This window comes from Ixodes scapularis, unplaced genomic scaffold (genome assembly GCF_016920785.2).
Source record: "Ixodes scapularis isolate PalLabHiFi unplaced genomic scaffold, ASM1692078v2 PGA_scaffold2__306_contigs__length_199485367, whole genome shotgun sequence".
Classification (NCBI taxonomy): domain Eukaryota; kingdom Metazoa; phylum Arthropoda; class Arachnida; order Ixodida; family Ixodidae; genus Ixodes; species Ixodes scapularis.
The window spans coordinates 188,907,118-188,919,562 of NW_024609857.1; the positions used below are offsets into that span (position 1 = coordinate 188,907,118).

Here is a 12,445-nt window from a genome sequence, read left to right on the forward strand (position 1 = left end):
AAGTTTTGAGATATTATTTTAAGTGAAGAAATTTTTATACTTTCTTGCAGAGGTGCGTGATATTCAAAACTAAAGCAATATTCTCGGAACTTCAGAAAATAAAACCATTTTTGTCTTTTTTTTATATTGGGCAAAATTTTCAGTGTTCCGCAGCACTTTACACGAGCCTTTCTCGCAGTAAAGGCACATTGAAGTGTGAGCTTTTAGAAAGGGCTGTTTGTATTTCAAGCCTATGACGTGTAAACGAGGTTCCTTTAATGTGCTCTACTTTTAAGTGCCCATGCCTAGAGCGGATTCTCCTTTATTCATTGGCATTCTTTGCGCAACGCTGTCCGGTTGCCTTGCGCGAGGAAACTCTTCTACGGTTTGACTCGCCGACAAGATTCAGAAAAGATAAAGAAATAATGCGGCGTGTGTAGTCTCTATCGATGCCCTCTGAGGCTACTTTCTCTGGGCAGTTTCGACGGCCGATGGCTTCTCTTTGTCAACGATAGTTTCGCCCGCCCTGCACCGCCCCCGCCCTTTCTCCCGTGGCGCTGTCCTTCGTGCTGCAACTGTCAGTCGGCAGGGTCATTATTCACTCGCGGCGGCTGCGCTGCCTCGGACTTTGTGGCACGAGAGATTTTGTTGTTGTTTTTTTCTTTGGCCGCGCTGCATCACTTTGAGCGATGACTCACAAATGCCTCGAAGCTTCAATAAGAGAATTTGGAGCTGAAAAGCAACATTGGCTTAACGACGTTGTGGGGGCGCCGGACTCTATAGAGTAACTTTGGGTTTTTGTTCCGTGGTATACTTGTTTTCTTCGTGGTTTGGTTTATTGTTGTCCTCTTTTCAGGCGCTCTGTGACCGTGGTGTAGCGGGCATGGCAGCTAGGGGCGAAAAAATGCGGAAGGGTTTAAAAAAAAAATGATATAAATCCTTGCAATTTTTGAAATTTATTTATACATACTTCGAGCTACAACTGGCCCAAGCAGGAAGGGCAATACATGGGTGGAACATGCCCAATATAATCACAAAAGCAAATATAAATGAACAATTCAGAGTTGCATTAACATTTGTTTTTAGTGTTCACGCACACAGCATGCACTCACACTCGACCAATAGCGCGACTAAGTGTTTTAATATTACCGGTTGAGGGCAGTAGTTTTGTTCCGTAGATAATGTTGATTTTTCTGCGGTGCATGAGAAGCACTACTCTTCCTTATATCATTGATAATCGTAAAATATACGACTGGTCAGAGATGCAATTAAACGTTCACCCTTTAGAGCTGGAACAGTTGTCATCATTATTCTGTGGGTCTTATCCATACGCCTTCTTCTGATTTGTACTAAAACATTTGTGTTGTTTATCTTGCAGCATTCGTATAGTTTTGACGATTCTGAGTTTACATTGTAACGTAGCTAGCAAAATGTTGTCTCGAATTTTACTAAATTAAAGTTTATATGAAAGAAAAGTTGGTTCATTTAAAAGGGAAGATATCCGATGTACAAATAGGCTATCCCAATGTCATGTCACATCTTTAATGTAAGGAATAAAGAAACACAACGTTATATTCTGGAATTTAATGAGCAATAACTGATACTTATGGCAAAGAAATAATTTTGGCTAAAATTGTGAAGGGCAGGTTGGTTGAGAGGACGCTATCATGGGCTTGAAAGCCCTACTTTTCCGGCCTATGTATGGTAGATTCTACACGCTTACCCACGTAGTACAGTGCCTGCAAGTTAATATGGATATTGATTTTATCAACTAGGCAAAGAAATAAAAATACTCTCCACTGCATTGGCTCTGGAACCCTCATACGAAATAATCTGCAGAATCTTGCTCGACGTTAAGTGAAGTTTTTAAACTAAATAGAGTCACCGAAAGGACTACGCTATATGCAGGCAGTTATGAAAAATTCAACAATTTCTCATGACTACATCGTGCCGATGCGCGTCGGGTCTTTTATTTATTTCGTTCGTAAATTACAATCGAGCAAAGAAATAAATTTTAAAACACCTTGGCCATGCAGAGCAAATGGTGTGAGCCGCCTTCTTTTTAATGAAAACACTAGGGCGCTTTTACGTTGTATTATCTCTACAGCGTTTTTGTTTTGTTGTGTGTCGCCGATGTGAGAATTCGTTCAGACTTTTGTTGATAGCTTCCTTTCAATTTTTTTGTATTTCTTTCTTTTTTTTTATCGAAAATTGAGCACGTTGTTGGCATCTAGGTTTTAACACAACTGATGTTCGGTGTTGCGTATGCGAGCGAACTCAACCACTGTGCGTTTGCGCTAGTGTTCCGTGTTCCACACTGCGCGTGCGCGGAGCTCGAACTCCGGCATTAGCTCGGTGGATGACGAAGACGCACATGCACCGCGTGGAGTACGAAACGCTAACGCTAACGCAGAGCGCTTGCTATTTCTCGCCTACGCAATACCATTACTCTCTACTGTTTAGGGGTTGGTGTTGAAGTTTTTTTTGGTGTTTGAGGTTTTTATTATTTTATTTTTGACGCGGCGTAATACAGCAGTCGTTACTTCACCGCCAATAAATAACCCTAAAATATTTAGCTACATGGCGAGCAAGTGTTCTAAGACGCTTCTTTGGGGCATCAGAACGCAAACAGGAGAAGGCCAATCGAAGTGTAATACAGAGCAAACACGTCGAACGAGCGATAATGAGGCAGTCAACCTAGCCAGGCGCTCGCCGTTAATAGAGAGTTTTAGTAGATCGTCTTTTCAGGCCACGCTAATCGTAGCGGGAGCTCGCGCTGCCACTTCGATGCATGCTCTGAAGCGCGCGCTCGTAGCGGTAGCGGGCCTTTGAAAACGATCTACTAAAACTCCCTATTGCTTGGTTGAGGTCGGGGGAGAACAAAAGCACGTGGGCGCATCTCGTAGCAAAAGTAACGCACGAGGTGCATGAAAAGCAGACAAACTTACACGCCGTATCGGACAAAACTCCAGTGCACTCGTGTTGGGAAAAAAAAAAAAAAAAACTCTACGGGATGAGGAAAAAGAGTGCACAAACGAACTCCAATCAAGGTGTGTAAAAAGACAACGCTTTATTAATATATGACATATATCATTACCATTTATCTTCATTGGAACTTTTAATGCGAAAGCATTAACTGTCCCATGGAGCGCAGCCGGCGTTGGCTGTGACCGCGAAAAACAGGCAACAAATAAACGCCAGTTAAAATGGTTGCGACGCGTTCCCATTGGCTGCGACGCGTCATTTCAGAAGCATCGTCACGAACGTCGGCCAAGGCACTCTAAATCAAAGTAAACGCACCTCAAAAAGAGAAAAAAAAAGAAAAGGCACAGCAACGGAGATGCAACGTCAAGTAACGCGTGGAGCCGGTAGAGTTCGCCGCGCCTGCGCACTGGGGGAGAGTGACGTCACCGCCGGAGTACCATGTGTGATAGGAAGCCGTGGTGCGGTGCTTGTAGAAATTCGCTGCATGTAGGAATGCTTTCGCATTCCTTCTCATAAGCACTCTTAAATGTCCTCCTGTAATATTTTTTTGTTTAGTTTTGAGTTGCAACATTAACAAGAGTTAAGCGTTGTTTACAGACTACGCTAGTGAGCTCGATTGAACAGCCTATTTGTATTCCCTGCCCCATTCATTGGAACGGTAAATGTCAATTCACAAAAGACGAGAGCCTCAATTTTCACCAAAATTTGGTAGGGTGTATTCACGTGACGCAATCTTGGTGGTCCTGGTTCGCAACACATTGCTCAGCCTCAGAGCTATCTCCCATTTATAGTCTATCAAGGAGGAATATCCCGATCGGGGAATTGTGCACAACTAAGCACTTTCGACACACATTTCACCCAATCAGGAACTTTGTTTTTAGCAGCAGACGACCAATGAGGGATAGTTCTGAGCATGCGCTGCAAACAACGACCAATAAGTTGACTTCCCGTAAGTAGGCCTTATTGACCGTTGTATCAAATGAATGGGTATTTCAGTTTGGTGCGTATTTCTTTGAGTTGTATAGAGTCACCATTAGGCTACGATCTGCAACTGCAAATTTCTTTGACAGCGTGCAACTCTACAAAAACTGCGTCTCGGAGCCATAACACGTGAATATCAGATATCGGTAGGTTTTGAATGTTAAACTCAAAAGATATCGGTCACTGGGAGTTCTTTTTAATGCGAAAGCATTAACTGTTCCACGGAGCGAACCGGTGTTATCAGCTTTTGAAGCCGCGCCCAACGGCACATAAACACCCCTGTCCGAATGGAGCGAAGCCTGTCATCTTTAGCAGTGATCTGATGGATAGACTCCCATTGGCTGGCGCGCGTCATAGTTTGAGGGAACGAGGCTCCCATTGGCTCTCGCGTGGCATAGTTCCCAGGAACGCCACCAGAGAAGCCCTCTCCATGGAGCAAAGCGGCCCGGCCGATGGTGAGAGGGAGCGGCTGGCTGCCGAGCCTGTATAAACCGTACGGGTAGACTCTAGTGCACGGCCGATCTCAGCGCGGTGCGACCCCTTGATGAGAGGGCCCGCTCGGCCGTCGGGAGGCGCAACAGGATCGCGATTCAAAGCGTCTCAGGCGGCAAGAGGACGAGGCCCTTCGACGATCCGAGGCGGAAGCAATCCGTCGCAGGCAGCATGCTTTCGCATTCACAACTCATAAAAAGTGTTTAGGTGTCCTCGGGCTTTTTTTTTTCTTTTTTTTTTCTAATCCTGTTTTTGGCTTTGATCGGTTCATCTTCAAGTTCAAGTATCACATCTGTTCTAATATTAAATTATAAAAAAATAGAAGAAAACTTTTCATTGTAATGATTTTTGTTTCGGGTTTCGATTAGAATTGCAAGTCCGGACTGAATTCTCAAAAAAAAAATGGTTTAGGCTATTGCGATACGTGATTCGAAAAAAATACTAAGAGTTAATCGCTATGGCAATGCCCCTAATTGGAGCATTTCGTTTTATGACCTTAAATTTAGATTCACAATATCGGGTATAGCAGATGGGAATCCATTTTATGTTGCTCATTCCCCGTTTTCCATCGGGGAAGGGATCTTGTCAGTGAAAAGCAACTGGTACAATTTCGCGCAACAGTATCACTTTACATAACTGAACCTACACATGACTAGCGGCTTTGTCCCAATCGAAACAGATCTTTATTGACAGATGTATTTGCGTTATTTTCTCCCTGAACACTCAATGCATTTGCTCTTTGACCCGAAAGTGGAAGAAACTTGGCAGTTTGCTTGGAGCGTCGTATTCCAACGTCAGTCAATAAAAATAAATAAAAGAAATAAGGTACAAACCCCCGAAGTATGCATCAGGTGTTCGGACGAAGCTACGCGACGACGTTAACCTTACACGCTTCAGCGTGTAAGGTTTACGTCATTGCGAATCTTGGCCCAAACTACAATACAACAGGTGCGTAACATTTGTCACGTCTCACCTTAAAATTGGTTCAAGTTATTGTGAACGCGTCGCTAAAAGTAAAAAGTAGCAAGAATTAAATGTAAATGTAATGACTTTAAAGGACGTCCGTAGCTCAGGCACAAACAAATATAATGGGACGCCGAAAGTACCGCAATACCCACACCATATTATGTAAGACAGAAAACGGAGACGACTGGCAAAGAAAAAAGGACGACCCAGACTGCGCCTGAATAACACTTGAGGCGCATTGTGAGTTGTCCCCTTTTTGTCCATTGTCCGCGTTTGAAAATATGTGCCAGATCGCTGGTTGATTCGAAGTCCAAACTGTACATACAGCACACGTCTGAGCTCTGGCTTTTGGAAAGAAAACAGAGGACCACGTAAAAAAGTTTTCTGGTGTCGCCCCTTGGCGGGCCCTTCGGAGGGGACGCTATCTCTAGACTGCGGCTATTGATTTCTCATGTCGTCAAGTCCTTTCCGGTAATGAGCTGGCTGGCGAATACGCCTTTAGCGGGCAACTAAACGATTCCTGTCCCCAAAGTTGCGCGGAGCTTCCCAGAAGGAATTCCCGGACCAAGGATTTAATGAACCCCTTAATGACGCCGCAGCATCGAGAGGGTAGCGGCAGCGGACCGTCTGCCTGACCGATGAAGGGTATCGGACCTACCGGCTTTCAATGTGCCGTCTTAACGTATCGCGAAACTTGTAAGTCATCTCCGAGCGCATATTTGTCCTCGCAGCATTACTTCGGAATAAAAAAAAGTTTAAAAATGCCAGTTTAATATATACTTGCACTCCACCGGGTTCGTGAGCGAACATTAAACCCCGTTTTTGTGGCACGCAATAATGAAGTAGGCATGGCAGAGAGCTAAAGCTCTGTGTGAATGTGACACTATTGTGACAGTAGTATAATGCGAAAATTTGAAAACAATGCGCTACCTGAATAAAACAGTAAAAACTATAAATTTCAAAATTTGTTGATCAATCGACGTCTACTTAGGCCTACCAATCGTTAAGTCAATAAAAAGCATTGTCTGCGCATGTGGGATTTTGTTTTAGTTTTTTTACTAAATATTTGCAATAAAACAACGTGTTGTCTTTCTGGCTGACAAGTGTTTTTAACTTAAATACATTCCGATGGCGTTCAGAGTGTCATTCCTCTGGTTTCACCTCTATAAAGCCTATAGGTCGGCTTAACGTGTAATGAAAATTGGTTTCCCCTTTTATTTTTCGATTCAGGCAACGCCATGTTCTCAAACTTACACGTTTTATAACCACCACTAGCGTCATATTCCCATGGAGTTGAGCTTTCTACAATACGTAGTTTACTTATGCTGGTCAAGAACCTAGGCTTTACTTTCTCTCAAGTGGCCGGTACATATAACGAAATGCGAACCAAGTACACACAAGAATTTCTAAACCCCTCACTCTAAAGCGTAGGAATCACGGCACATTAGCTTCTTGTTTAGTTATGGGTATGCTCACCTTATTTTAATTTACTATAAAATAAATGCGTGGATTTTGTTCTTTTTTCACTACTTAAAATCTACGCATAGCATCACTTATCGTTTTTTTTCCCCTTGCTGCTGTCTGTTTCGTTTGCTGGAAGCCGCAATTTTGCGACAGCATGACAGACCAGAAATTGATTAATTGTAGCCGCAGTCTCGGGTAATTCATTATTTGTAGCAGCAGTCTCGTGTAATTCTAAAATTATAAATTTACACCCGCTCACCTTCGTACTCACATTTTGTTATAAATTGTTTAATTGATAAAGAATCTCTTAGCTTCATTAATAATAAAAGCAATCAATATCTATGGAAAGATCTAGAGCACTACTGCGGTAGTAGTCAAGTCTTTGTAGGTTGCTCTTTTCCCCACCGAAGGAGCATACGTGTCCTGCTTCATATATTTGGAGACCCACGTGACCACCAATATAAATACTCTCCCTAGTTTGTGAGGTCATCTCAAGATGACGGTTCCTAATATCAAAATAAAATCCAATAACGCACTCTCTAATTATTTTTTCAGCATTCACATATAATTTGTGATGCGAGGCGCATTAAGTAGAGAAAAAAAAAGGCGACCCAAACTTTAACACGGCGCTTAGAGAGAACTTCAGCGAGATCATTGGGTTCATATTAGCTGAACCAACCACAATCATTACAAATTGGTACAACATAAGACGCGTATTTTGACGCGAAATAGTCTGTAATTTGCAATAAGCTTACGACAATGAAAGCTGCAGGTCAACTCTGGTGACCAGTTTCTGTTTGATGTCATCTCACGCATCGAGAGCCGAGTCAGGTTCTTTATACTGCATGTGGGTGAGAAAGTAGGAAACAGAAGAGAGGGGGGGGGGGGGGGGGGCGAAGAAGTATGGGCAGCGAAAATGCGTTTTCGCAACTCTAACCATTACCATCTTTGCATGTGTCGCCGATTCAGCAAACGTCGGGGGCGTTAGCTAGGCACTGGGAAACAGAGGAGGAAAGACAGAGAGATAAAAGACCCATTCACGCTGAAACGTTCGACTTCGTCGAAAGTTTCTGCGTGGGTTGCTAGGGCCTACGCTGGGGGACGACTGCGAGTTGCCGTGGTAATCAGGCGTTGCGTCACTTGGCTCGTGTTGTATGTCGCGGTCAAATCCCTTACTAAGCCACTGCAACGTAGTTAATGCTATTGCGACAATCAGACTCAAACGGGTTCAAAGAGGAGTATGGAGAATCACGGGCATAGAACGTCCGTTTTCGCTCCGCGTCCCAACTTATCCCCCAGATCGGGCTTTCCATTCCTCAAAAAAATGTCTTTCAATAATAACTAAAAAAATACCGTTTTAGATTTGGAGCGCAAATTCGTCTACCTCTTGCACAGTGGCTGAACTGACGTCAGAACGCATAACACTGATTGGCTTTGATGGAGGGGTTAGTGAGAGGACGTCAATGCTAACTGCCTTGAGGTCTACCCGCTATCCCCCCAATCAGTGCTCAGCTTTTTCACGTCACCGCGACCTCTGCTCACGAAGCAGACGAACTTGCGCTCCGCGTAGTTACCGAGTGCTAGATAAAGGCAAGTCATGACCTAATAAGATCAGACTTCTTGCTTCGTGATTGGTTGTCCGGCGCTCTTAGCAACTGATACCGCCACCTCATTGGCTGCTGAACAATAATAATATTCTTGGAGTCGATATTCCCTGATCTTCTTTAGCTCTCGGGATTATACTAGGCCAATCCTCTACAAGGGCGCCGCCATCTTTACTCGCGGGACTTCCAGTATACGGGAAAAGAACTATTTGCTCTCGCCACCCCACTGCAAGAGGCAAACACTTTATTGGCGACTCTCTAGTATTTTTTTTCTGTCTTTTCTGTACTATATTAGTTGTTCCAAGTTGTTTGTAATGCCTCGCTTTTTTTCTTCTTTTTTTTTTTGCTTATATACCGCATACCGAGTTGGTCAACTAGTTGACTGAAGACGAGGGTGAACAAATAATGTATACGGCTACTGACAGCTAATAAACACGGGGCGTGGAAAAGTTCCGAGCATTCTTCAAGGTAGCCCAAAAAATAATTTAGAAAATTTATGTTGTGTTCTTTTTTTTTTTTTTTAACCGCGAAAACAAATTACGTATTGTCGAATGCACACTCTGAGCGCAACTGCAGCGCTAGGGGAAAGAACAGGATACCCTCTGTTTTAGAAATAACCGTTATCCTATTCAAACGTTATTAGTGATCTTTTAAAATTTTCAATAGGAAGATAGTAGCTGACAGAGCTCTCGAATACATGGAGCTGAGCTACGCCAGCTAACCAAGACGGGTATAAACGGGCTCCATTTTTCCACTGAAAACTTTTGCTCAAAAATCCCTCATAACTTTTGAGTTAAGATTTCGGTTAATTATCATACTTTGGCTTTAGGTTTCGAGCGCTAGCCCTACATTTGCGCGGAAAACTAGCGTTCGCAAGTAATGAGGGATGCGTACTTCACTTTTTTTTTTTCCTTTGCCGTTAAAAGAAAAAAAAAAAAACAGCAAACTCTTTGTGTGTGTGTGTGTGTTGGGGGGGGGGGGGGGCGTTGTATTATTGTTCCTTAGTCAATTAGACTGTTGGATTAGTTGATAGGTGCTCCGAAAAACGAATCGCATAGAGAAAAGTGCGAAGATAATTCATACCCTCCTTTTATGAAGCCGTCAGTGACACTGGTTGGCGCTTTTGTGCATAAACGATTCGATTACCCACACAGAAATTTCGTTCAACCCCAAACCCCCTCATTTCCCTGCTATTCAAATGCGCGTCCCTCTCATCAATCACTCTCCGAGCTGATGAATCACGAAAATAGTTTTCTTTTTAATGCTTCGCGCTCACCCAGAAATGATTTACCACTCTCTACTTAACTGGTTTACTAGGTGGGGCGCTGGAACCCGAGAGACAACGTGACGGTGGAAGAAAACGTCACCTCGGATTATGACTCCCTTCTCATCAAGGACAAGACACTCATCGTGACGACGGTGCTGGTGAGTGTGGATATGAAAAAAACCCTAAACATTGCACGAGAAATTTGAGCGGAGTAATTTATAACCCGCCTATGTTTAAACCTTTTCATCAAGAATCATAAGTTATGTTCCAATAAATTTACGTGTTTTCTGCAATTATTCTTACTTCCATTTGTTATTTTCGCTGTTTATATTACTTACCTAAAGGTTTTAAACGTGATAGTTGAACATATCTCATTTAAAAAAATTGAACACCCCCGAAAGTGCCGACGAAATAACGCGCGTGTTCTTTTTTGGTGATTTATTTTCGGCCACCTTTCCCTATTATTTTCCAAATTTCTTGTGGTATGTCACGAGAAAAACTAAGTATTTGTTTCCTCCAAAGCAACTTTCAATGAATGCTGCATTGGAGACTCCGCCCAGTGGTAGTTTAGCTTCAGCAACCGTTCAATCGAACGTTGCTCAACATGAAATCATTACGGTATAGAACTACGCCCGCGTGGTTAATATAAACAATTATAGTATACACCAGGGGTGGCCAGATGGATATAAACAACGAGCTATAAAACGGAATAATTATAAGTTAAAAACCACAATAAAAACAAGGCAAGGCACTTTAAAACATATCTTCTTAGGTGGTGGTTACGGCTAATTGCACTCATAAAGCCGCTGCACAGTATGTTTCTTTATTATGAGTCCCTATTATGAGCCTTTATTCGTAAAAGAAAAACACTGTCCGGTGATAAAATGGAACAAAGCTTACAAAACACAACCTGCCAATTTTTCTGCGTGGCTTTTATTTTGACATGGTCCGGGGGGGGGGGGGGGGGGGCATTACAAGGGAGCGGCGGTTTGGCCACCCCTGGTACGGAACTATACACCTGAGTGAAAGAAAAGAAAAGCTCTTGCGGGTAAAATAGTCAAACACTAATACCCTTATGAAGACGGAAAGAAGGACCGAGAAAGAGACAGGAACAGAAAAGTTTTGGGACTGGCTGGTCCTTCCTCACTATGTTAAGGATCATGCATGCACTGAGAAAGGACCTTACAGTCCCGAAACGGTGGCAACTTTGTGTAACCGCTTTCGTCTCCTTCGGGGCATTTTCGTATTACGGTGCCTTGAGTACTTTAATAAAAAAAAGGGTCCCATTTTCGTTTCTTCTCAACAAGCAGTTTTAAGAAGCAGAGGCATTTCCGCGATTTCCATTTCAGACGGATCCTTACATGATGCTCAAGGAATCCGCCGTCGACCTTGTGGGCAACGATCGATTCGAAGGATATTGTGTCGACCTTCTGCAAGAGCTTTCTCAGCAGCTGACCTTCAAGTATGAGATCCACTTGGTCAAAGACAGGGCCTACGGGCTGCAGAATGAAACTGGCCATTGGAGTGGCATGATCGGAGAGGTAGTTAGTGGGGTAAGCACCACAACTGTTTCCCTTATTTGTTCGCCACGAGAAAACATCTTGTTGAAAGAAACAGCGCGACTGGGGCAAGGACAAAAAGACAAAAAGAAAACAAGACATGAGCTGACTAACAACTGGCTTGTTTTTAGAAGATAAGGAAGAAAGAAAATAAAAAATGAAGTCAAATGTTCCCGCGCTTGCTGGACGCCTCGTCGAATATGTCCCGTTCTTCTTTTTTCATCTCAGGCGAGCTCGTAAACCTGAATGTAGAAACGTCTTTTCTTCTTTCCTTCCTCAGGTGCTCTTGTTATCCCTAATCCTGAAAGTTCGTATGGCTGGGAGTTAGAGTCAACGAAGGTTGGCTCACACACGAGCTGTTGTTTTTCGTGATGTCGTAGGCTTCGATCATCTCTCGACATGTTTAAACGTGGTGTTGATATAATACACTAGTGTCATTGAAGCGTGGTTCGCACCCAGAATATCGGCAATGAATCGCTAAATGTGAATGGGTGGTGCTTTTTAAGGAGCTGTGGTGCTCTCTGAGTTGGATGTTTAAGCACCGTCCAGTCTGTCCGATATAAGAGCGCCCACAAGACAGGGGAATGAGGTAGACCACATCTTTACGCACGACACGTGTCTTTTTTTTTTATATAGAATACCTTGCATGTGTTATGTTTTGATCCTGCGTTTCCCTCCCAGCGTACGCTTACAGCGGAACATAATCTGCTTAGCTTGTTTTTGGCTGAAAATTAAATTGACCACATGTCTTGCAGCGACTATTTTAAGACCGCGTGAAATGCGGTGAAGATAATGAATAACCGAGACTTTCTGTTTTCTTTTCTGGCTCGTTCCTCTAACATAAAAATAGAAAATAATGTTAACAGTTTTTATTAAACTATCTCATGCTGATGAGATAATCCAGTCTGAGTATTCTAAGTCCCTAATCTTTGCTATCTGGGAAGTGAAGCTAACGTCTATTTTGTGAACACATGAATTTGTTAAAGCGAACTTCAAACAGGAAACTCCTAAGTCTTTTTACAACTTTGGAATGTGATGACTGGTAATTTAACAAACTCTTTGATGCCCTAGGATAGCACAACCAGAAAATTTGTTATTTGTTTTTAAATTCAACGGGAATATTTGAAATTTAATTTTACTCTCTTTTG

General features: G+C 42.9%; 1 protein-coding gene across 1 annotated transcript in view; it reads left to right on the forward strand.

The window, feature by feature from the left end:
* LOC8042343 (glutamate receptor ionotropic, kainate 2) overlaps window positions 1-12,445 on the forward strand; it is a 422,879-nt gene that overhangs the window by 383,118 nt on the left and 27,316 nt on the right. The window contains exons 9-10 of the mRNA XM_029986050.4: window positions 9,789-9,896; window positions 11,088-11,291. Of these exons, the coding sequence (XP_029841910.2) occupies window positions 9,789-9,896; window positions 11,088-11,291 (312 nt within the window). The remainder of the gene's footprint in view (window positions 1-9,788; window positions 9,897-11,087; window positions 11,292-12,445) is intronic.